This window comes from Oncorhynchus mykiss, chromosome 23 (assembly GCF_013265735.2).
Source record: "Oncorhynchus mykiss isolate Arlee chromosome 23, USDA_OmykA_1.1, whole genome shotgun sequence".
NCBI classification, from domain to species: domain Eukaryota; kingdom Metazoa; phylum Chordata; class Actinopteri; order Salmoniformes; family Salmonidae; genus Oncorhynchus; species Oncorhynchus mykiss.
In genome coordinates this window covers 21,178,536-21,205,194 of record NC_048587.1, presented here as the reverse complement: position 1 = coordinate 21,205,194, position 26,659 = coordinate 21,178,536, and the positions used below count along the sequence as shown (strand labels likewise).

Below are 26,659 nucleotides of genomic sequence, written 5' to 3'. Positions count from 1 at the left end.
CCATTGATGTTGCTAATACAACCCACGCAAAAGAATAGTTGTTTTTGAAGTTCTTTTCAATGTTTTAAGGGTTTATGAAAAGTTGATTTCCCTTCTGACGTTTACATAAGTCCTTTGTATTGGTGTAGACTTGACGGACCAGATGGGACTCATTCCCTCCCAAACTAAAAGGAGAAACCAATGTTTTCTCTGGTAGGCACAACCTACCTGGCACCCCTATAAAAAATAACCTCAAGTCAAAACCGTTACAGTGTGTTGTTGGGATGGGGTGCGTGTGTTGTTGGGATGGGGTGCGTGTGTTGTTGGGATGGGGTGCGTGTGTTGTTGGGATGGGGTGCGTGTGTTGTTGGGATGGGGTGCGTGTGTTGTTGGGATGGGGTGCGTGTGTTGTTGGGATGCGGTGCGTGTGTTGTTGGGATGGGGTGTGTGTGTTGTTGGGATGCGGTGCGTGTGTTGTTGGGATGCGGTGCGTGTGTTGTTGGGATGGGGTGCGTGTGTTGTTGGGATGGGGTGCGTGTGTTGTTGGGATGCGGTGCGTGTGTTGTTGGGATGGGGTGCGTGTGTTGTTGGGATGGGGTGTGTGTACGATGGCTGAAGCAGCTGGATGTTCTGAGCTCATTGCTCCATACATCATTGTGAGGTGTTACACACATGAACATACTGTAAACTCCCATGCAATCACACACACACAGCACATTCAAACTACATCTCTTATGCCAACACATACTGTGTATTATATTGGCCACTGAAGACCGTGAACAGACATGCAACAGGACTTAAGTGGCAGTGCAATAACACTCACTAATGAATGAACCCACGGACACCTGCTGATGTCACCTGAATGACACAGCTTAAGCTCCTATCTAGAAGGAGCTTCACTTCCACAGCCTGAGGCTACAGGTGATTGAGCAAGTGTGTGTGTCCACGCAAATCTCACATCTCGCTTTCCACGAACTGCAGGTCACAACGTGACACAAACGAGCTCTCACTGCCCTAAGTGCGTCCCTGGGGCTCGGGGGAAGCAGAGGAGGAATTGTCGAGGCGGGAGATAAGGGGATAAGAGCTGTGTGTGTGTGTGTGTTGACTCTAACTCTCGCTCTATTTCTCTGTCTGTCTGTCTGTCTGTCTGTCCCACAGTACGACTACACGAAAGTATCTCAGAGGAAGGCTTCCATTACCTGGTATTTGATCTGTGAGTATACTGATACCTGTCAGCCAGTCCCCTGCTCTCTCTTGCCAATATACTCTCACAACTCTCCTACTTAAAGCTGCTTATAACACCAGACAGTAACACGTGGCTTTGGTTGCTGTAGAGGCCACATGTAATGGCTATATGTAATAGTTATAAGTCTGCTAAATGGCCATATTATTATCATTAATTCATCCAATAGTCAAAAACATAAGACATGTTTCTTTGTTTAGTTTCAGTAATAGATAACTGTGATAGTGTGTATGGTTATCAGCAGGTCAAGTGGTGTAGACTGAGAGCCCTTTGTAGAGCACAGTCTAGCACAAGGGTGTCAAACAAACAGCACAGAGGATCCAATCCAGCCTGCAAGTGGTTTAAGTATAATATATATACATAAATACAGTGAATTCAGAAAGTGTTCAGACCCCTTCCCTTTTCCCACATTTTGTTATGTTACAGCCTTGTTCTAAAATTGATTAAATATGTCTACACACAATACCCCATAATGACGAAGCGAAAAAATCAGAAATACCTTATTTACATAAGTATTCAGAACCTTTGCTATGAGACTTGAAAATTGAGCTCAGATGCATCCTGTTTCCATTGATCATCCTTGAGATGTTTCTATAACTTGATTGGAGAAAACTTGTGGTAAATTCAATTGATTGGACATGATTTGGAAAGACACACACCTGTCTATATAAGGTCCCACAGTTGACAGCGCATGTCCAAGCAAAACTGAGCAATCAGGGGAGAAGGGCCTAGGTCAGGGAGGTGACCAAGAATGGTCACTCTGACAGAGCTCCCAAGTTCCATCTGTAGTGAAGGGAGAACCTTCCAGAATCTTCCAGACAACCATCTCAGCAGCACTCCAGCAATCAGGCCTTTATGGTACTGTAGAGTGGCCAGACAGAAGCCACTCCTCAGTAAAATGCACATGACAGCCCACTTGGAGTTTGCCAAAAGGCACCGAAAGGACTCTAAGACCATGAGAAACAAGATTCTCCGATCTGATGAAACCAAGATTGAACTCTTTGGCCTGAATGCTAAGCTTCACATCTGGAAGAAACCTGGCACCATCCCTACTGTGAAGCATGGTGGTGGCAGCATCATGCTGTGGGGATGTTTTTTCAGTGGCAGGGACTGGGAGGCTAGTTAGAATTGAGGGAAAGATGAACGGAGCAAAGTACAGAGAGATCCTTGATGAAAATCTGCTCAGGATCTCAGACTGGGGCGAACATTCACCTTCCAACATGACAATAACCTGAAGCACACAGCCAAAGACAACGCAGGAGTGGCTTCGGGACAAGTCTCTGAATGTCCTTGAGTGGCCCAACCCGAGCCTGGACTTGAACCTGATCGAATATCTCTGGAGTGACATGAAAATAGCTGTGCAGCAACTCTCCCCATCCAACCTGACAGAGCTTGAGAGGATCTGCAGAGAAGAATGGGAGAAACTCCACAAATACAGGTGTGCCCAGCTTGTAGCGTCATACCCAAGAAGACTCAAGGCTGTAATTGCTGCCAAAGGTGCTACAACAAAGTACTGAGTAAAGGGCCTCAATACTTATGTCACACCTGCTCCCGCTTCCCTGGCACTCGAGGGCACCAGGCTGCCCTTCATTATGCACACCTGTCACCATCATTTCGTGGATCTGTGCAATATTGGGCTCACCTGGACTCCATTACTTTGTTGATTGTCCCTCTATATCTGTCTGCTCCTCAGTTTGTTCCCCGTGTCAGCATTGATGTTGTTACATTTTCCCCTGTCCAGATGCTGTCCTTGTTTGTTTTTTGTCTATTATCCATTAAATGTTCTCTCCCGGTACTAGCTTCTCGTTTTAAATTTTTATTTTTTACCATTTCTTTAAAAAAAAATTCTCCCCAATTTTGTGGTATCCAATTGTTAGTAGTTACTATCTTGTCTCATTGCTACAACTCCTGTACGGGCTCGGGAGAGACGAAGGTCGAAAGCCATGCATCCTCCGAAACACAACCCAACCAAGCCAAGCCGCACTGCTTCTTAACACAGCGCGCATCCAACCCGGAAGCCGGCCGCACCAATGTGTCGGAGGAAACACTGTGCACCTTGCGACCTGGTTAGCGTGCACTGCGCCCGTCCCGCCACAGGAGTCGCTAGTGCGCGATGAGACAAGGATATCCCTACCAGCCAAACCCTCCCTAACCCGGACGACGCTAGGCCAATTGTGCATCGCCTCACGGTCATGGCCGGCTGCGACAGAGCCTGGGCGCGAACCCAGAGTCTCTGGTGGCACAGCTAGACCACTGCGCCACCCGCCACATTTTTAATACATTTGCAAAAAATATTGCATATTGTGTGTATCGTATTGATGAGAAAAATAAGGCTGTAACCTAACAAAATGTGGAAAAGTCAAGGGGTCTGAATACTTTCCGATGGCACTGTACAGTCAGGGAGAATAGTAAATTGAAAAAAACGATGGACAGAGGATAATTTTTTTCCACGTTTTGATAGCGAGGAAATATATCCAATTTTCAGTGTGGCCCTCCGGACCTCGTTGAAGACCGAATGCAGCCCCCAGGGCAAAATTAGTTCAACATCCCTGGTCTAGTGGAACTGTTCTTATTGCGGAGAGGACAGGCTGATATGACACCACTCAGATAGCACTGTGTAACTACAGGGCATTCAGGAGAGGGGACACATCTATGGTTAACACCCTAATCCCCAAGTGTAGGTAACATTCTTCCTCAACCAAAACACTTTCTTAATTGTCTTACGCTGAATTGTCTTTTGCATAAACCGTGTGTGTGTGTGTGTGTGTGTGTGTGTGTGTGTGTGTGTGTGTGTGTGTGTGTGTGTGTGTGTGTGTGTGTGTGTGTGTGTGTTTTGTTTGTCCAGTGGAACATGCTCTCTCTGGGCAGTGTTCCCCGATGTCTCTGGTAGACTGGGTGTGTGCCATCATACCATCATGGTTCCAGACTGGTGTCCATGTGTTGACTAAGCTGTTGTTTCTCTCCTTCCAGTGTTACCGGTGGAGAGCTGTTTGAAGACATTGTTGCCAGAGAGTATTACAGTGAGGCTGATGCCAGGTGGAAACACACACACACACACACACACACACCCCCGTGCACACACATACACACACACACACACATTGTTAAAACACACTCTCCTACTATACGCACACACACAGTACAGTGCACACTGTCATTCTACATCCTTATTGAGAACACACAACACTCTGTTGCCCTGCAGCCTACATTTATTTAGGCTTCACTTGAACAATTCTGTCTGTACCATAACATGTTTCTTTGGAGACCTTTTGCACATATGAACGTAATAGTGGAGGCTGCTGAGGGGAGGACGGCTCATAATAATGGCTGGAACGGAGCGAAGGGAATGGCGTCAAACACAGAGATTCTGTGTATTTAATACCATTCCACTCATTCTGCACCAGCCATTACCACGAACCAGTCTTCCCCAATTAAGGTGCCACCAACCTCCTGTGGAACATAATGTTCATTGACATTGTGTGTAACTATACAGTTCCACATTCATGCTTTTCCTCCCTAGGCTGAGTATTGTCCTGGCATGGTGTTTGTGTGCACATGGGCTGTGTGGGAGAGAGTGTGAGACTCAGTGTGGGCCACGGGTGAGTGTGGCTGTCAGAGGGGGAAGGAAGCTGCAGACAGTTTGTGGACAATATGGAGGCTCTGGCCCAGAGGCCTGCATGGCTCTGTTCTGGCTGGGAAGAGTTTCTCTCCAGGACAGAGTCTGGGTCCGGGCTCAACCACGAAACCTGAGCTTCTCATTTAATCAAGCAAAAGGGGAAGCGAGAGAATATGATAGGGTGCAAAATGCCTCCGGGAGTATGACTTTTCACAAGTACAGGGAAAGGAGGGGTAAGAGTATGACTTTTCACAAGTACAGGGAAAGGAGGAGGGGGGGGGTGAAAGAGATGAACAGGGAGAGAGACTGGGGGGAGAGAAAAAGAGGAGAGGAGACAAGGAGGGAGGATAAAGAATTTGGGGTTGAGTGAGAAAACGTGTAAGCTAGATAAGCAGCCTAATCACTAGAATTCGAGTTCGGACGTTTGAGAAGGTCCTGAGAACGTTGATATATGCCTTCCACGGCGCCCAATCGCCCAGAACTGGGCGAGAACTCGTTTTGCTTTGTGCCGAAGCACATTGCTCATACCACTGCGCTCCAGTAGTTCACAAAACTCTAGCAAGCCGTGAGAATACTTGATGATTCTCGATGGTATGAGGTCTGTTGGTTTGCAGAGCCTTCCCCGAACCATAGTGTGGACCTTTGAGTTGTTTCTGTTTTAACTCTGTAACGTGCGGAAGTAACCCTGTAAACCACACGGAATTAAAATGAATGCGTCCAAAATAGACGTTCATCCATAATACGTCGAATTTTGAGGGGAAACTATGAGATCTTGAGAGAGAGAGAGAGAGGTGCCTTTGTGGAGGGATGGAATGGAATGCAGGGTACAAATTCGGCCACAATACATGCTTTTCTCCTGATTACTCTGAACGAAAGGATATTTCATGAGTACCATGCTCCCCTAGGACCCTGTCTCATAATATCTTCTCTCTCTCTCTCTCCTTCTTTTATCATTCATCCCCTTTTCTCTTGTGTTCTTCCTCCACTTTTAAATCCAGTCTGATGAGATGGAAAGGGGCTGTTGCTTTTAATGCTTGTTTGATGTAACAAGCATTAAACAGCCTCTTAGCTGTTTAATAAAAAAATAATACAATGTGTAAGAGAGTGTAAAGACAGAGTAAAAAGAAAGGTTGAACTAACACATATGAAAAAATACTATAGTATACTATGGTATAAATACAATATTATTCGCTGTAGTGTTTTTGGGGACTTTACTATAGTATTTCTTGTAGTGTTTTTGCGGTACAGTGAATATTGTAGTATTTGCTGTAGTATACTGTGATATTCTGTAGTATTTACAGTTAACTATCGTATAAATACTGTATTAAAATACAACTGAGTATAGCAAACATTAAGAACACCTTCCTAATATTGAGTTGCACCCAGCCCCCTTTTGTCCTCAGAACAGTCTCAATTCGTCAGGGCGTGGAATCTACAAGGTGTCGAAATCGTTCCACAGAGATGCTGGCCCATGTTGACTCCAATGTTTCCCACAGTTTGTCAAGTTGACTGGATGTCCTTTGGGTGGTGGACCAGTCTTGATACACACAGGAAACTGTTGAGCGTGAAAAACCCAGCGGTAGTGCAGTTCTTGACACAAACCAGCGTGCCTGGCATCTACTAGAATACCCTGTTTAGAGGCATTTTCCTTGAGGAAACTAGCAAAAATAGCAAATTTTCCACAATGTTTGTAGGTAGGACTCAGACTGAATGGATAGTTCAGCGCTTCTGCTTTTTTCTATAACTATATTTACTTTGTAGTATTTACTACAGTGTTTTTTTTCTCGATGATACTGTAGTATTCACTATTGTATTCGACAGTATACTACATTCTAAAGTAAGTACTGCACATGATCGAGGGATACTACAGGGTGTAGTATAGTATTCTACAGTATACTACCGTTTACTACAGCATTCTATAGTAAACTGTAAAAACAAAAAATGATGTGGGAAAGACTAGGAAACAGACCATGTACTGTCAAACCCACTTCAACATATTCTCTTAAAACATACTGAAGTCGATAATAGCCTTATTCACCATTAAGCCTAGTAGGTGTCTGTTTTACCCACAGACCTTATAAAACTGCAGAGAAGTTACGTTGCCACCGGCAATGTGTAAAGTAGGGCCAAAAAGCACCAGCTTCAGTGTGACTTAAATTTTGCCCATTTAGATGGAATATAACCGTGTGTGCGTCCAGTCAGATTGTTGGGAGGATATGACAGATGTGAGGTCGACAGTAGAAAATGTGCCTTGGCGCTGAATTGACATGGTAAATAAATCTACTGTCTTTCAGGCTTTTGGTTTAATAGAAAACAGCCCCGTATAGAGAAAGGGCTGAGGCTAGCGAGGTTTCTCTGGCTCCCCACAGAGTCCTCTGCACAGTTACTCTTCCCCTCTCTTTCTCTGCATCTCCCTGTCTTTCTCAGTCTCCCTATTTGCTCTCTTTCAGTCTCTGTGTGTCTCTTTTAATTGTTTTATTTTTTTAGCCCTTTTTTGATCTTGTCTCATCGCTGCACCTCCTCAACGGGCTCAGGAGGCGAAGGTCGAGTCATGCGTCCTCTGAAACATGACCCGCCAAACCGCGATTCTTAACACCCGCCCCACCAATGTGTCGGAGGAAACACCATTCACCTGACGACCGAGGTCAGCCTGCAGGCACCCGGCCTGCCACAAGGAGTCGCTAGAGCAAACCCTCCCCTAGGCCAAACCCTCCCCTAACCTGGAAGACACTGGGCCAATTGTGCACTGCCCTATGGGATTCCCGATCACGGCAGGTTGTGTGATACAGCCCGGGATCGAACCCGGGTCTGTAGTGACGCCTACAGTGCCTTAGACTTCTGCACCACTCAGGAGGCCCACATTCTCAGTCTATCTTTCTCTGCCTCTCAGACAGTAGTTCTAGTTCACTGTTTCTAATAATAACAAACAGCAATAGTCATGAATTGGATTGATTTTGCACTCCTGCAAGTGCTCAAAGTGCTTACATGACAAGGAGAAACGCACCTCATCTGATCCATAAACCAGTAGTTTCCATTAGTTCCTACCCCGTACTGTTTATTGTGTGATGGTTGTGATGTGTCAGCGCGTTGACGTGTGTGTTCTGTGTCCTGTGTCTCCTTTCTCTGCAGCCAGTGCATCAATCAGATCCTGGAGAGTGTCCACCACATGCACCAGCATGACATTGTGCACAGGGACCTCAAGGTGAGTCATCTATCACCATGGCAACGCAACACCTGGGAGGGCTGCGTCATCATGCCCCCACCCCCTAAATTCCTCCCGCTGGCAACCCTACCGACGCATAGGCACACATGCGTGTGTAAGCCAATGAAAAAGTACACAAAATTCCACACACACGTAAGCAAATACAAAAATACAATTCTTTGGACGTCAGAGAGAGTGGCTCATAAAAAAACAACAGACCCTTTCCATCTAGTCAGACTGGAATTAAAAGTAGAGGCACTGAGCCAGACAGCGTGTTTCAGGTGATTATCATTCCCCAGCCTGTCTCTCTCGCTCTTTTTCTTTCTATTTCTCTCTCTCTCTCTCTCTCTCTCTCTCTCTCTCTCTCTCTCTCTCTCCCTCTCTCTCTGTGTGTCTCACCCTCTCTCTCTCTCCCTCGGTCTCTCCATCTCTGACGAAAGCAGACGGAGCACCATTTGACTTCTATTTATAGCCAGGGTGACATCACGGTGAATAGACACAGTGCTGGCTGGCCTGGTGATACTTACCACCGCACTCCATTACTAACAATAGGACACACTTCAAAGAGTTATTTTGTTTTGGTTTGAAAGGTGAACAACGGACCCATTTAGGCATGCTTAGCTTTGTCAAGCGCAAACCGTTTACATGCTCTAGTCAACAAGATGTGTTGAATGTCACGGTGAGCCTCTTGAACGTACAGCTCTTACAAACACGGCACTGAAAGCATTATTACCAATACTACTACAACTACATCTTGTATCACCACCGTGATTCTGTGTACATGTACCAGTCGAACCATCTGTCATTCAGCTGGGTGGCGTTCCATAAAAGTCAAATACATTGTTACTACTTTTGCCAGCAGATCCACTGCAGAGACAAGCAGTAAGTGAGGGGGAAAAGATTAAGTGTGTGTGTGTGTGTGTGTGTGTGTGTGTGTGTGTGTGTGCGAAGTGAAGGGGAAATAATGAAGTTTGTGTGTGCGTGCGAAATGAGGGGGAAATAATGAAGTGTGTGTGTGTGTGTGTACGCATGCGTGTGTAAGACTGTTACCATGGAGTAAGGCCTCATGCCACTCCATTATATGTTTTATGTCCTTTGGAAATTTAAAAAAAAAAGAGAGAGAGGGAGGAGGTTGCAATAAAGTTAAGAATAAAGATGAAAAGTGAGACATACAGGGAATAAGAGAGAAGCTCAGAGCTGTCCTCCCCCCACCAAACAAACACAAAGACCATCACAATGGGCTGGCTGCCTGCATGGCATCTCCGGAGGCCAAATGGCTGAAGGTAAACAAGGGAAGAGCGAACGGGACGAGAGAGATGCTGGTGGCAGCCTGGTTGCTACGGCAACCTGGGTGATGTCACGCTGGAGCGCTCCAGCGCCAGCGTAGACTGTAGGGGGACTTATTATGCCACCTCTAATTCATCACGCCGGGTGTAACCTCTCTCTCTCTCTTTGTCTCTGTCTCTTTCTCGCTCTTCTCCATCTGTCGACACTCTTTCTCTGTCCTTTCTCTTTATCTCCCTTTCTCTGTTCTCCCTGTCTTTCTTGAACTCTCTCTCTCCCTCTCTCTTTCTCTCGGTCTCTCTCGCTCCTTTCCTTCTATGCTCCCTGCTCAAGAGAGAGTGAAGAGAGACAGAGGCGCACGGAGGAGACTTAGCAAAAATGTCATGCTTCCGTCGCAGAATCAGTCAAACTAAGCCGGGGCCATGAGGGCACTCGGCACTGCACACGGCAGTCACACCACAGCCCCACTCCACCTGTCCCTGTCCCCTCCCCTCCCCTGCCCTCCTATTCTCCCCCCTCCCTCCCAACAGCCCCCCATAGATACTGATTGAAGGTCACACCCCAGGGGTATTTACATTCACCTTCTCTGACCTTCTCTGACCCTCAGAGGCACACTACGTGTACTCCCACCCACTTCTGACACACATGACATTGAATGATTTATGCCTTTCTTCATTCTCCCCTACAGTACCAGTCAAAAGTTTGGACACACCTACTCATTCAATGGTTTTTCTTTATGTTTACTACTTTCTAAATTGTAGAATAATAGTGAAGACATCAACACTTTGAAATAACACATTTGGAATCATGTAGTAACAAAAAAAGTGAAACAAATCCAGATATATTTTATATTTGAGATTCTTCAAAGTAGCCACCCTTTGCCTTGATGGCAGCTCTGCACACTCTAGGCATTCTCTCAACCAGCTTCACCTGGAATGCTTTTCCAACAGTCTTGAAGGAGTTCCCACATTTGCTGAGCACTTGTTGGCTGCTTTTCCTTCACTCTGCAGTCCAACTCATCCCAAACCATTTCAATTGGGTTAAGGTCAGGTGATTTTGGAGGCCAGGTCATCTGATGCAGCACTCTATCACTCTCCTGCTTGGTCAAATAGCCCTTACACAGCCTGCAGGTGTGTTTTGGGTCATTGTCCTGTTGAAAAACAATTGATAGTCCCACTAAGTGCAAATCAGATGGGATGGCATATCGCTGCAGAATGCTATGGTTGTCATGCTGGTTAAGTGTGCCTTCTAAATAAATCACTGACAGTGTTACCAGCAAAGCACCCCCACACCATTACAACTCTTCCTCCATGCTTCATGATGGGAACCACACGCAGAGATCATCTGTTCACCTACTCTGCATTTCACAGAACCAAAAATCTCAAATTTGGACTCATCAGACCAAAGAACAGAACGGTCTAATGTCCATTGCTCGTGTTTCTTGAATGGTGTCCTTTAGTAGTGGTTTCTTTGCAGCATTTCGACCATGAAGGCCTGATTCACGCAGTCTCCTCTGAACGGTTGATGTGAGATGTGTCTGTTACTTGAACTCTGTGAAACATTTATTTGGGCTGCAATTTATGAAGCTGGTAACTCTAATGAATTTATCCTCTGCAGCAGAGGTAACTCTGGGTCCTCCTTTCCTGTGGCGTTCCTCATGAGAGCCAGTTTCATCATACCGCTTGACAGTTTTTGCGACTGCACTTGAAGAAACGTTCAAAGTTGTTGACATTTTCTGTATTGACCGACCTTCATGTCTTAAAGTAATGATGGACTGTCATTTTTCTTTGCTTATTTGAGCTGTTCTGGCCATAATATAGACTTGGTCTTTTACCAAATAGGGATATCTTCTGTATGTCACCTCTACCTTGTCACAACACAACAGATTGGCTAAAATGCACTAAGAAGGAAATAAATTCTACAAATTAACTTTTAAGAAGGCACACCTGTTAATTTAAATGGATTCCAGGTGACTACATCATAAAGCTGGTTGAGAGAATGCCAAGAGTGTGCAAAGCGGTCATCAAGGCAAAGGGTGGCTACTTTGAAGAATCTGAAATATAAAATATATTTGGATTTGTTTTACACTTTTTTGGTTACTACATGATTCCAAATATGTTATTTCATAGTTTTGATTCTACTTATTCTACAATGAAGAAAATAGTAAAAATAAAGCCAAACCCTTGAATGAGTAGGTGTGTCCAAACTTTTGACTGGTACAGTATGGTTTTTCATGGATTTTCTGATCCAGATTCCTGTCATGTTTTGCAGTCAGTGTTCATGGTGCCTCACAGTTCAGTTGAATGACTCAACTCTGTCTGTGCCTTTTATCGACTCTTGAAGGAGTTTCTTCTTCAATTAGTTTTGCCTAATTGATTGATTCTCTTTCTGTATGTCTTGTCTCCCCTCTATGGTTTGGCTCTGGTTTGTAGCCAGAGAACCTGCTCCTGGCCAGTAAGCTGAAAGGAGCCGCGGTGAAGTTGGCTGACTTTGGGCTGGCCATCGAGGTGCAGGGAGATGAGCAGGCGTGGTTTGGTAAGGGTTTGACTTTAAACATTCAAATGTACATTGCATAAAAGAGTAATGCTAGCAATGACAAAGATGGAAGACGTACAATGACAGGAAGTCATTCTTCTGACTTCCTCTCCTCTGACATCATAAACTATTGACCGGTATCCCATCTTTTCTTTCCAAAACACTTGAGCATTGCTGTCGCTGACCAACTCTCTCGTAATTTCTCTCAGCATGATCTTCTTGTCCCTAACCAGTCAGGCTTCAGGACTGGTCACTCAACCTAGACTGCTCTCGTCTGTGTCACGGAGGCTCTCCACACTGCCAAAGCTGACTCTCTCTCTTCTGTTCTCATCCTCCTAGATCTATCCGCTGCCTTTGACACCTTGAACCATCAGATCCTCCTCTCCACCCTCTCAGGGCTTGGTCTCTCATTCTCTGCACACTCTTTACATCCTACCTGGCAGGCCGCTCCTACCAGGTGACGTGGAGAGGATCTGTGTCTGCACCACATGCTCTCACTACTGGTGTTCCCCAGGGCTCAGGTCTGGGCCCTCTCCTCTTTTCTCTAAACACCAAGTAACTTGGGTCGTCAAATCCTCGCATGGTCTGTCCTATCATTGCTATGCGGATGAAACTCAACAACTTTTCTCCTTCCCCCCTTCTGATACCCGTGCCTATCTCTGCTTGGATGTGGGGCCACCACCTCAAGCTCAACCTCGACAAGACAGAGCTGCTCTTCCTTCCTGGGAAGGCCTGCCGTGCTCCAAGACTTCTCCATCATGGTTGACAAGTCTACGGTGTCCCCCTTCCAAAGTGCAAATAACCTTTGCCTGACCCTGGACAACACCCTGAGGTTCTCTGCAAACATCAGAGCTCCTGCAGGTTCATGCTCTGCAACATCTGTAGAGTACGACCTCACCTCACACAGGAAACGGCACAGGTCATAATCCAGGCACTGGTCATCTCCCGTCTGGACTACTGTAATTCACTGTTGGCTGGGCTCCCATCTTGTGCCATCAAAGCCTTGCAACTTATCCAGAACACCGCAGCCTGCCTGGTATTCAACCTTCCCAAGTTCTCCCATGTCACCCCGCTCCCCCGCACCCTATACTGGATTCAAGTCGAAGCTCGCATCCACTACAAGACCATGGCACTTACCTACTGAACAGCAAGAGGAACTGCCCCTCCCTACCTTCAGGCTATGCTCAAACCCACACACCAACACGAGTACTCTTTTCTGGCACATCTGGTCTCTTGGCTTTTCCCTGACGATAGCACAGTCCCTGCCCATCTTCCAAAAACATCTGAAACCCTACCTCTTTAAAGAATATTTTAAGTAACCTAACACTCACACTTGACTTATTTTAAAATGTTCTTTCTTACTAGCTCTGACTTTGCTGATAGCTACTTTGTTGAGGAAAAATTGACTTAGTATGACTGAGATGTGTGGTTGTCTCACCTAGCTATCTTTAAGGTGCACTAACTGTAAGTCGCTAAATTTAGCATCTGCTAACTGACTAAAATGTAAGTTAAATGTCTGCAGTGAATAAAAAAAGGATAAGCAGTACTCTTTAATGGCACCGATCTTACAACTGCAGTCCTATGGGCCAGTGCCAATACTTTACCTCCACCTCTGCTCCTTCCACATCCCGCCATCCTCTTTCTGCGTTATCATCCTGCCCTCCTCTGTACCTCTTTCATCCCACCACCCACTCTTCTGCTCATCCCTCCATTCCTTCCATAGCTCTGCTCTCCATCTCTTACTCACTGGCATAATGTCGCTTGGCATTTGCACATCAATGTAGTGGGCCCAGAGGTTGTGCAGTATTGACAGTAGGGACCCTCACCTTTAATCTGACAACCTTTTGATTTGACCCCCCCTTGTCCATCTCTCCAGACAGAGTGGTTTGAACCTGTCACTTACACCGCACTCCAGAGAGAAACAGGGGCCAGCGGGCCTTGGCTGAGTGCCCACATGCATTAATAGATGTTTATTAGATTGGTGTTGAGGAATAAGCTCCAAATTAGCAGACTTGGTCTTATCTAGCCAATGAGACAGAAGTCTGTGCACACTGAGTTCCAGGGACAGACTGGACATCTGTGATTGGAATTCTGGCTGGTTCTTTCTTCTCAGATCATAGTGCTACTCATTGATATAGCTCTTCTGAATGGGGATGATAGGGGGTTTTGACGGAATGCCGTGTTGGTACACTTCTCTGGCAATGTCATTACATTAGATCCTTTTTTACATTAGATCCTTTCCTAGATTCTTTTTGACATGCTATTTGCTGATGTAGGTTTTGCAGGCACTCCGGGCTACCTCTCTCCAGAGGTCTTGAGGAAGGACCCCTACGGCAAGCCGGTGGATATCTGGGCATGTGGTGAGTGACTCCTCCAACCTGTGTGTGTGTATGTGTACACATTTTACTATACTTGTGAGTACCAGAAGTCCTCCTAAGAATAGTAAGCCAACTACAATTCAGAGAAGTGAGGACATTTTGCCGGTCCTCACTTGTAAGAAGGCTATTTTAGGCTATGGGGTTAGGGTTAGAATTAGGGTTAGGCGTTAGTGGTTAGGTTTAGGGGTTAAGGTTAGGGTTAGGAAAAGTAGGATTATTAATGGGAAAAAAAAGTCCTCACAAGTATAGTGAGACATAGCTGTGTGTGTGTGTGTGTGTGTACTAACCCCCTGTGTGTGTGTTCGGTGTGCAGGTGTGGTCCTGTACATTCTCCTGGTGGGCTACCCTCCCTTCTGGGATGAGGACCAGCACAAGCTCTATCAGCAGATCAAGGCTGGGGCCTACGATGTGAGTAGTGACCATCTGCCCTTCTCTCTCTCTCTCTCTGTTTACCATTCACCACTATGGGATGAGAACAGATTTGTGTGTGCGTGATTAACGTCAAATTCACTGAGATGCCAGTGTGTGTGTGCCTGTGTGTGCATTTTTGCGTTTGTGTGCCTTGTTAGTGTCCTTGACTCAGAGTGGTGAGTAATATCTTGTGTGTTTATGTGGGTAAATCTGTCTATGTCTTTATGTCTGTCCGTTTACGTACATGTGTCAGTTTGGATGAGGCCTTGGGTGAGAGGGATGGAGGGAGAGCTGTAGAGATGCAGTGGAGTGGTGTTGGTTTGGGCTGGCAGGAGCTTTTAGCAGCTCTCAGGCCATTAACACTGCACTGATGGAAGGAGAGGGGGAACAGCCTCACTCTGTGTGTGTGTGGGTGTTTGTGTGTGTGTGTGTCCCCAACAGAGAGAGTGTTTGCCTGTCTGAGTGCACACTTTTGCTCGGGTAGTGTTCCTCGCACGCAATCACGAACGCACACACTTTCAGGTCCCCGCAACGACCCAAGCGGACCCGGTCCAGATGTAGCTCTCCTTCATTTTGAAATTGGCTCGCGATAGAGAGCTGTGTTTCCTGCCCATCGATCATGTCAGAGCGGCCCTCTGCAGTTGTTAATCGAGGGTGAGGGGCCTAGTAGACACTACAGCAGTGTGGCGGCCAGGGGCACAGCTCAAACTAGTGCTTGAAGAATCCAAGCTAACAAGGATGCTGTGATATGTATACATGCAGCAGGACTATAACTTGTATTACGTGTGCTTTTGGTTTGGGGCAGGGGTGCCAACCCTCTCTACTGGAGAGCTACTGTACATTCTTGCAGATTTAGCGAATTTAGCACACATCATTCTGCTAACTACAGTTATCTGTTGACCAGATACTTACTAATTACCTTCTAATTCAGGTTCGGATGTGTTACAACTGGGTTGGAGCAAAAGCTGGCACACCTAGTAGCTCTCCTGAAGGATTGTGAGGACCAGGCAGGGCATTAGTGTGGGGCAGCCGGACGATTGAAGCGGAAAGACCTGCCATGACCAGCACTATCTCCTCCTCCTCAGTCTCTCTATCATTGTGCTTACTATTTCAATAAATCTCCATCACAAAGAGCACCGGGCTGTTGAGTGTCTGTGTGTATTTGTGTCTGTTTCTGTCCTCGTACCGTCTTGACATTATGCAATAACCATCTCTCTCTCTCTCTCTCTCTCTCTCTCTCTCTCTCTCTCTCTCTCTCTCTCTCGCCCCCCTTCTCTCTCTCTCTCGCCCCCCTTCTCTCTCTCTCTCTCGCCCCCCTTCTCTCTCTCTCTCTCGCCCCCCTTCTCTCGCTCTCTCTCGCCCCCCTTCTCTCTCCCTCCCAGTTTCCCTCCCCTGAGTGGGACACAGTGACCCCCGAAGCCAAGAACCTGATTAACCAGATGCTGACTATCAACCCTACCAAGAGGATCACTGCTGACCAGGCCCTCAAGCACCCATGGGTTTGCGTAAGTCATTCACCTTGGGTTTTACTTGTGGATGGAATCGGTACTGCATTCTGGTGACGTTGGCCCCATCATACCTCCGTAACTGGTGCTGCCACAGCCTAGTCATTGATCTGTTGTTCAATCTCCTCTTTCCTGTCGTCCTCTCCCCCCCCCCCCCCCCCCCCCCAATCCAGCAACGCTCCACTGTGGCTTCCATGATGCATCGTCAAGAGACCGTGGAGTGCCTGCGCAAGTTCAACGCCAGGAGAAAACTCAAGGTGTGTGCAGACACGCACGAGCGCATACAACAGCACACGTATATATCCCATCTGTTGTGTTAGAGAGATGGTATACTAACCTTGTATTCTGTGTCTTCCCCAGGGAGCCATCCTCACCACCATGCTGGTGACCAGAAACTTCTCAGGTGAGGGGGGGCACCTTGGGGTTCGCATTTAGAATGGCTTTAGCGTCGTTCTAAGTTTGAGTAAGTCAAAATGATTCCACGATGGACAATGATACATTCTGTTTGTTCAGAAGTGTTGAGTAACGTAAAGCGGGTTTGGTGCCCTTACCGCCGATTGAATTGCCCTTAGAGAGGAAACTTGAAGACTTAGTATAATGTCTCTGAAACCGAAATATGTCCTGAGTAGATGCGTTGAGGTGTCCCGTTGTCATACAGACGTTATAAATACGATCATGTCACTCGTAATAAGGAGCGTTGTAAACTGCAGACTTGTAGAGTAGGTTGTTTGTCCTTGTATGAATCCACAAGCCACCTGCGTCCCAGGGATACTGGGATACTAAGTTGTGTCCTGCGTCCCAGGAATACTGGGATACTAAGTTGTGTCCTGCGTCCCAGGAATACTGGGATACTAAGTTGTGTCCTGCGTCCCAGGAATACTGGGATACTAAGTTGTGTCCTGCGTCCCAGGAATACTGGGATACTAAGTTGTGTCCTGCGTCCCAGGAATACTGGGATACTAAGTTGTGTCCTGCGTCCCAGGAATACTGGGATACTAAGTTGTGTCCTGCGTCCCAGGAATACTGGGATACTAAGTTGTGTCATGCGTCCCAGGAATACTGGGATACTAAGTTGTGTCCTGCGTCCCAGGAATACTGGGATACTAAGTTGTGTCCTGCGTCCCAGGAATACTGGGATACTAAGTTGTGTCATGCGTCCCAGGAATACTGGGATACTAAGTTGTGTCCTACGTCCGAGGAATACTGGGATACTAAGTTGTGTCCTGCGTCCCAGGAATACTGGGATACTAAGTTGTGTCCTGCATCCCAGGAATTCGATGTTGCTTCATAACACCGCGTAGCTGTCACTTGTCGATCTCAGTGTTTTATGTGGATATTTTTGAATAACCGGTTGTTATCGATGATGGGCCGTTGAAGGTGTTTTTTTGTGTTTGCTAACATTGAGTGTGCACACTGGGGTAAGTATCAGTATCTGGTAGGATGTACAGTTTGGAGGCCATGGATGGATGTATCCATGGACTTCAAATCCCCCCCCATGACATGAAAATGGTGGGTGAGTTGAGTGAAGCTGGGACCAGGCACTTAAAGAAGGAAGTGACACTGTGCTCTATAGAGGCTCCGCCTATCCCCTGGTTGATCCCTCCCAACTGAATGCCTCTCTGTCCAATAGTGGGCCGACAGCACACCAGCCCCGCAGCCACCACCAGCACGGCTGCTCTGGCTTCAGAAGGTATGTCAGTCAGGGCAGTGGAGCCGCAGCAACCTGGCACTGTGCCAACACTGCCCCCTGGTCTTGTTAGCATGTGGCCCGGGGTGCCAGCCACTGACCATTGGTTGCCCCACCAGCTCGCACACTGGCACTGCTCCGGAGTGGTCTTTCACACACACAACACCCGCTGCCCCCCAAACCCTCTCCTTCCCTCTCCACGCCCGCACTACACCCTCTGAGTGATCCATGACTATGGACCAAGGCTGGCCCTACCTAAGGCTTAGAACGCAGGACCCTAACCCGTGCTTTACAGACACCTTGTTCTATGGGCCCATGCATATGATTTTAAGACCTGTCACAGCCTTGTTATGGTGTTTTGCAGGCAGGTACCTGGTAACTGACAGTGTGACACTCAAAATGCATTATGGTTTTGTATTCATGAGCCATGGACAGATCACATTAGAACTGTGTGATGTTCCACTGACATTAGAACTGAAGGTAATAGCCATACTTTTTATGGTCACACCCACCCACACACACCCACACACACCCACCCACACACACACACCCACGCACACACACCCACGCACGCACACACACCGACGCACACAGACCCACGCACACCTGCCCACACACTCACATGCGCACACACATACACACACCCACACACACACACACTCTCACCAAATCAGGGAAGATGTCGGAGAGGAAATGCAGTTAGCCTGCTATATTCAGGCTGGCCTGAGGCTATGCCTCTAACTCCTTCTGCCGTAGCGCTGCTGTGTGATAGCACACAACAATCTCCTTTCCATAATAATTCCATTAGTCAGGTGCATTATCTATTTGGCTTTACCTTATCCATGTCGTTGCCGCTGACACTGGTCTTACTTTCTCTCCGTTTATTCAGACTGATTTCAGACCTGTAACATAACCTAGTTAATGCACTCTCAGTCACAACAGGACAATGTGTGTATGTGCATGCACAATATGCGTGCCAGTCTACATACTGCAGTGTGAGCATGTCTCTCTTTTTTTCCAACAAATAAAGCTTTGTCAACAAACATTTGGGCAGTCTTGGCCCTAATTAATAAGGACTAAAAACAAACAATCGGTTACCCGGTTACCTTTGCCTCGCAAATAAGTCCAGTTAAGATCCACAGATCCTAGTCAATGCCCAGCTGATCGCCCAGTCTATCTCTGCCCATACTCCACAGCATTCCTCTGCATGGCCTGGTACCTCCAGCAAGCCAGCATGTATATGTGCCTCTGTCAGCCTTCATGGGTTACCAGATGCACCGGAGTGGTTCTGATTTCTCTCTCTTGCTTTATCTCTGGCGTCTTGCTTGCTCCGTTTGATTTCTTCCTATCTGTACCTTCCTATGGGTGAAAGGAAGTACACTTCTGTCACTGGCTGCTTGTTGGCTGGTCTAACACTTGGACCCCGACCCTGCCCTTTCTGTTGCTGTTTGTTTGGTGACTTGTTTCTGACCCCCTGATCATGATCTTACAAGTCTCCCACAACGATGATAGATGGTATTCACTTCTTTTAATTGCAGCGGTTGAAAGAGGATATACTGCTTACGGCTTCCGCCCGCAATACAGTCTTTAGAAGCTTGGATCCAATCTATACCAGGCGGCAGGCAGGGTGTCTCCCTTTTATCCCTATGATGCACTCTTTAACTGAGCTGCACTCTGGGAGCTGTTAGTTTGCAGTGGATAATGCATGCCGAGCTTATGATATGACCCACAAAGCACCTTATCGCATGAAGCACCTGCGAACGAGCCTGAGACCAATGTTTGCCTGCAGTCGTCGTTGTCACTTTATATAAAGACCAAGATACTGAATATGGATTTTTTTTATCTTGTGTTCTTTTCCTTGCCCTCCTTCCTACTTGTGTCAAAGGAAGCTAAGGGATTTTGAGGATCTTTGAAACCTGATTGATGGTTATCATACAGTGGGGCAAAAAAGTATTTAGTAAACCACCAATTGTGCAAGTTCTCCCACTTAAAAAGATGAGAGAGGCCTGTAATCTTGCCAGAAATCTTGCTTGTTTGTAGGTGACCAAATACTTATTTTCCACCATAATTTGCAAATAAATTAATTAAAAATCCTACAATGTGATTTTCTGGATTTTTTTTCTCATTTTGTCTGTCATAGTTGAAGTGTACCTATGATGAACATTACAGGCCTCTCTCATCTTTTCAAGTGGGAGAACTTGCGCAATTGGTTGCTGACTAAATACGTTTTTTGCCCCACTGTATATGTGTGTGAGGGTTTCTGTCCGTCTCTGTGTGTCTCTTTCTGTTTATGTGGCTCTCTGTCATTTTTCTTTTTCTATGTGAGCGTATGCTCTGTGCTGTAATGTATGTACAGTGTGTGTGGCGTGGAGACAATGTATGTGATAATATGTCTGTGGGGCATGCCTAAAAGGAAACGGTACTGTGTTGTACCACCCTGTTCTCACTGTACATACCCTACTCCCTACAGAATTTACTGTTCAAGTCTTGAGCATCAGATGACTCCTGAGCAGTTCTTCACCTCGGTGACCACAGAGACTTGTGACATCACTGTCCTCTATTTTTCTGACCTATGTTTCCTACAGTATTATGGTTCCAGGTTGATTGATGCGGGTCGGTAGAAACCGGAAACATCCGGTTTTCAGGGATACAGTATCTTCAACCTAGCTTCCTCTTCCCCTGGAAACCGGATGCGGGGACCCCGCTCAGGCGTTTCCTTAACGCCTGCTACGTTAGTTTAGTCATGTCCTTAACGTCTGGCCCTCTCCCTCTTCTGTTTCAGCATGCAAAAGTTTACTAAACAAAAAATCGGATGGTGGAGTGAAGGTAAGTGGGCTAAATGGAAATTCTGTGCCTCTTTTCTTTTTCTCTACTCTTTTGAACGCTCTCTCTCTCTCTCTGTCTCTCTCTCTGTCTCGCTCTGTCTCTCTCTGTCTCTCTCTGTCTCTCTCTGTCTCTCTCTGTCTCTCCCTGAGAAGTGTGTTGGTGTTAGGAGACAGATTTCCTGTGTATACTGTTGGAATGGAAAGAAAAGCGTTTTGGTCTCCCCTTCCGCAAGACATCTTAAGACATCTCACAACTCAGTGTCTGTAATGTATATAAAATGACAGACAGTTGAAATAATATTATCACTTGCTAGGGGGAATGATATAAGGTTATTATAGGTAAATATTACTTCACTGTCCATCTCAGCTGTCCAGATTTTATAGCATATATTGTCTACACCCATAGTAAAGTTATGATTTGTGTGTATATGTGTGAGTCTGTTTGTGTATTTTTGTGTGTGTGGATTTGTGTGACTGTGTGCAGACAGCTAGCACAGAAAGGCAAGAATGCTTTTTTGTCCACTAGTTCCTACCGTGGGCCCCTCTAACGGGACCAATGAGTTGTAGCTGGCAGCTGATGGACAGTTCATTTCACATTTGAGAACGGGAGAATGGAGTTAAAAGTCAATTTTTCTGTGCAACTAAAGAGGAACAAAGAGCCTGCGTTATGGACAGGCTTTCTAAAAAACGGACTTAGCTAAGCATGATCTTTTCCACAATTCCTGTGGTGCAGCGAACCTCTCCTCTCCTCTGATCCTAAGGGATTCTCCCTGTTCAACAAGGAGTCAGTGCATGCAGTGAATTGCCGTGATCGACAAAGGCCAAACAATACCCAGGTTTAAAGCTGCACACCGTAGTAGCACCGATGCAATCATTTATTCACCAATGTTTCCACAGCTGTCTTTATCAGGGTTTCATGTCAAACCACGCAGGTCACAAGTATTTATAAACTGGGTGGTTCGAGCCCTGAATGCTGATTGGCTGACAGCCGTGGTATATCAGACCATATATCACAGGTGTGACAAAGCATTTATTTTTACTGCTCTAATTACGTTGGTAACAAGTTTATAATAGCAATAAGGCACCTCGAGGGTTTGTGGTATATGGCCAATATACCAGTAGTTATTTTTTGGGGTATCTGTACTTTACTTTAAATATTTATATATTTGACTACTTTTACTTTTACTTTACTACATTCCTAAAGAAAGTAATGTACTTTTTACTCCATGCAATTTCCCTTACACCCAAAAGTACTCATTCCAGTTTGAAGGCTTAGCAGGAAAATGGTCCAATTCACGCACTTACCAAGAGAACATCCCTGGTCATCCCTACTGCCACTGATCTGGTGGACTCACTAAACACATTCTTCACTTGTAAATTATGTCTGAGTGTTGGAGTGTGCCCCTGGCTATCCGTGAATGTAAAAAAAAAACATTCAATGGTGCCTCTGCTTTGCTTAATATAAGGAATTTGAAATTATTTATACTTTTACTTTTGATAAGTATATTTAATATATTTAAATACTTTTAGCTTTTTACTCAAGTAATATTTTACTGGGTGACTCACTTTTTCTTGAGTCATTTTCTATTAAGGTATCTTTACTTTTACTCAAGTATGACAATTGGGTATTTTTTCAACCACTGCAATATCCCATGGCTAAGGGATATATCCAGGCACTCTGCGTTGCATCGCACATAAGAACAGCCCTTAGCCATGGTATATTGGCCATATACCACACCTCCTCGCCCCTTATTGCTTAAATATAGGTTTCCATTGGACACATTTTTTTTTTCACCTTTATTTAACCAGGTAGGCAAGTTGAGAACAAGTTCTCATTTACAATTGCGACCTGGCCAAGATAAAGCAAAGCAGTTTGACACATACAACGACACAGAGTTACACATGGAGTAAAACAATCATACAGTCAATAATACAGTAGGAGAATAAGTCTATATACAATGTGAGCAAATGGGGTGGGAGATAAGGGAGGTAAAGGCAAAAAAACAAACAAAAAAAATGCCATGGTGGCGAAGTAAATACAATATAGCAAGTAAAACACTGGGATGGTAGATTTGCAGTGAAATGTGCAAGGTAGAGATAGAAATAATGGGGTGCAGAGGAGCAAAATAAATAAATACAGTAGGGGTAGTACATGCAGGTGTTTGTAATCATGGCCGGCTCTGGCACGATATCATTGGTCAATTTACAAATATCAATAATATATATATATAAAATAAGGGAGGAATGGATATCCAACGGTCGTAGATATCATGAAATCAACTAAGTACACAATTGTGACCCACCTTAAGGTTACATCACATGCACACACACATTAAGAATTTAAGTTCCAGGAGATTTTCAAACCATTTTATTTTAGCTGGAAAAATGTGTCGAATATTAATAGGGATCTGCCCCTTTTTTTCAATTTTCGCCTAAAATGACATACCCAAATCTAAATGCCTGTAGCTCAGGCATTGAAGCAAGGATATGCATATTCTTGATACCATTTGACAGGAAACACTGAAGTTTGTGGAAATGTGAAGGAATGTAGGAGAATATAACACATTAGATCTGGTAAAAGAAAATACAAAGAAAAAAAACTACAGTTTTTTGAATTTTTTTTGTACCATCTTTGAAATGCAAGAGAAAGGCCATAATGTATTATTCCAGCCCAGGCACAATTTAGACTTTGGCCACCAGATGGCAGCAGTGTATGTGTAATATTTTGGACTGGTCTAATGAACCATTGCATTTCTGTCCAAATGCGCCTAATTGGTTTATTAATAACTTTTCAAGTTCATAACTGTGCAGTCTCCTCAAACAATAACATGGTATTCTTTCACTGCAATAGCTACTGTAAATTGAACAGTGCAGTTAGATTAACAAGAATTTAAGATTTCTGCCAATATCAGATATGTCTATGTCCTGGGAAATTTTCTTGTTCTTACAACCTCATGCTAATCGCATTAGCCTACGCTAGCTCAACCGTCCCGCGGGGGGGACCCACCGATCCTGAAGTTAATAGATCCATATTGCTTTACAGCTATGTCATTTTGTTTTATTGTTAGGAAGCCCTCCCTCTATGTTTCCCATTTGTCCCTCTCAAAGCTCTTGTGGTGCTTTCTTTCTCTTTGGGATCTAACTGGAAGCTTTATGGAAGCTTTATTTGTCCTATTTTTATTGGTTCCTTTTTCCCTATGATGCCCTGTTTTTTCCCCTCCTCTCTGTTGCTATCTGTTCAGAAAAGGAAGTCCAGCTCCAGTGTTTGTTTAATGGTGAGATCTGCTCTGTCTTTTCACTCTCTCTCTCTTTCTCTCTCGGTTGAGGTGCTAGAGGGTCTGTGGCAGTTTGTCTTGTTGGAATTCCATTGGCTCTCTCAACTCCATCCAACATCCCCCAACATGCTCACCACCAGAACCATTTCCCTTCCGCAGAACATGTACCTACAGTACATGAGCTAAAACACACACACACACACACACACACATTCTCACGTACTGTACACGCACGCACCCGTGCGCACACACACACACACACACACACACACACACACCATCTGCATTCCCCATCAATGCTCTCCCTAGAAACCGGGCCAAACCTACCTGCCTATGGACTAGCACACTGTCTCCCCACAGAGTAGGTCCCCTCACCCCTCACCTTGGCTCACAGCTCTAGGGTTGCCTAGAAGGAAGCTGTAGGTCAGTGCCAAGCCAAAAACTCAAACCCCAAACCATAGCCAAGGTCTTTCCCTTACAACCCTCCAAACAGCAGAAAAAAATGGGCCATAAAAGTAAAACTGCAGCGGAAAAGAAATAGGACATTTGTTCTGTATAGGAGAGAGAACATTTAAAGCAGGCTTTTCAGGATCTGTTTGAAAATGGACACACAAGTGACTCTTTCTCTCTGAGGACCCCCCCCCCCACCCCACCACACATTACCACCACCATGGCCATGTATCCCATGGCAGCAGGCTTGGCCTAGCAACAGGAATAGGGGACATTTGTGCCGTTGTAAATATCTATATTTTTTATTCTTCATTTCTCAGGTCTTCGAGTATTTATTGGACCCTCATGTTTTTTTTCTCCTTCAAGTCTTTTTTCCAACTTTAGTTTTCTCTGTCTTGGTTGCCCGCAAAACAATCTTTAGCAGCAACAACCCAGTAGAAACGAAAATGGGTGGAGACTTCACTTGTCTCTTGTGAACAATACATACTTTGGGGACACACTGAGATGGTTATCCAATCCCAGCCTCTCTGTAGTAACCCACAGGACAAGGGTAGTCAAATCCATGCCTTGAGTTCCGCACTACCTCTGGTTTTATTTTCTTCCTGGTCATTGATTGATTGATCAGTGTTACTGATTGACCAGAAATTCCAATCACCTGGTGTTCCAGGTCTGAATTAGTCCCTGATTAGAGGGGAAGGATAAAATCCAGCAGTGCTGCAGACCTTGAGTCCCGGAATTAGGTAAGGCTGAGGCACAGGAGATGTGGAGTGCATGTGCAGGCACCTACTTACCTCACTCTGAGCATCATTAGGGTCCATCCCACAGCCGGGCCCCGCTCCTCTCTGGCCCCCCTGCACCACGCCAAACCAGCACTACCTCAAACCCCATGCTTACCACCTCTGCACACTCCCCACAACACCATACACACTCCATAAAAATATATGCAATGTAGAATAGCTGTAAAAATACAGTAAGCTATACAGTATTGGGCCAATTCCGACTCCGTAAATGTCAGCTTTTCCACCACCACTTATTTTCCACCATAATTTGCAAATAAATTCATTAAAAATCCTACAATTTGATTTTCTGGATTTTTTCCCCTCATTTTTTTCTGTCATAGTTGAAGTGTACCTATGATGAAAATTACAGGTCTCTCTCATCTTTTTAAGTAGGAGAACTTGCACAATTGGTGGCTGACTAAATAATTTTTTGCCCCACTGTATATCCACAGTAAAACGAGTCCTATATCGACATAACCTGAAAGGCCGCTCAGCAAGGAAGAAGCCACTGCTCCAAAACCGCCATAAAAAAGCCAGACTACGGTTTGCAACTGCACATGGGGATAAAGATCGTACATTTTGGAGAAATGTCCTCTGGTCTGATGAAACAAAAATAGAACTGTTTGGCCATAATGACCATTGTTATGTTTGGAGGAAAAAAGGGGAGGCTTGCAGTCTGAAGAACACCATCCCAACTGTGAAGCACGGGGGATGGCTTACAAAGTTGTGGCAAAATGGCTTAAGGACAACAAAGTCAAGGTATTGGAGTGGCCATCACGAAGACCTGACCCCAATCCTATAGAAAATTTGTGGGCAGTTCTGAAAAAGTGTGTGCGAGCAAGGAGGCCTACAAACATGACTCAGTTACACCAGCTCTGTCAGGAGGAATGGGCAAAAATTCACCCAACTTATTGTGGGAAGCTTGTGGAAGGCTACCCAAAATGTTTGACCCAAGTTAAACAATTTAAAGGCAATGCTACCCAATACTAATTGAGTGTATGTAAACTTCTGACCCACTGGGAATGTGATGAAAGAAATAAAAGCTGAAATAGATATTTCTCTCTTCTATTATTCTGACATTTCACATTCTTAAAATAAAGTGGTGATCCTAACTGACCTAAAACAGGCAATTTGTACTAGGATTAAATGTCAGGAATTGTGAAAAACTGAGTTTAAATGTATTTGGATAAGGTGTATGTAAACTTCTGACTTCAACTGTATAATATCTGAAACAGTAGCTAGACTCTTACCCATATGCATGGATGAAAGCTTCACGGCAGACTGCAACCCTTTCATTAAATAAGATGTCCTGTGTCCTTTCCGTTTTGTATGTACAGCCTGCTTGGCCCATTGTTGTTTTGTCAAGTAACTCTGGTTCACACTAACCGTGTGCAATGCCATAAGAAACATCTTAAGCTTTAGCCCCCACACAAACTCTGACCATTTTACTCGCCCTAGCAGGGCTGTTTTCATGTTATCCAGGGCGTAAC

General features: G+C 45.3%; 1 protein-coding gene across 17 annotated transcripts in view; it reads left to right on the top strand.

Moving 5' to 3' along the window:
* Positions 1-26,659, top strand: part of LOC110502444 (calcium/calmodulin-dependent protein kinase type II subunit gamma) — a 141,292-nt gene that overhangs the window by 80,737 nt on the left and 33,896 nt on the right. For 8 of the 17 annotated variants that reach the window (XM_036959833.1, XM_036959830.1, XM_036959826.1 and 5 more), the window contains exons 4-14: positions 1,138-1,192; positions 4,193-4,258; positions 7,968-8,040; positions 11,757-11,859; positions 14,136-14,219; positions 14,551-14,645; positions 16,031-16,153; positions 16,327-16,410; positions 16,514-16,556; positions 17,784-17,843; positions 20,623-20,666. In XM_036959833.1, the coding sequence (XP_036815728.1) occupies positions 1,138-1,192; positions 4,193-4,258; positions 7,968-8,040; positions 11,757-11,859; positions 14,136-14,219; positions 14,551-14,645; positions 16,031-16,153; positions 16,327-16,410; positions 16,514-16,556; positions 17,784-17,843; positions 20,623-20,666 (830 nt within the window). Of the gene's footprint in view, positions 1-1,137; positions 1,193-4,192; positions 4,259-7,967; positions 8,041-11,756; positions 11,860-14,135; positions 14,220-14,550; positions 14,646-16,030; positions 16,154-16,326; positions 16,411-16,513; positions 16,557-17,783; positions 17,844-20,622; positions 20,667-23,907; positions 23,941-26,659 lie in introns of all 17 variants that reach the window. The other 9 variants (XM_036959834.1, XM_036959831.1, XM_036959827.1 and 6 more) reach the window with 3 other exon arrangements.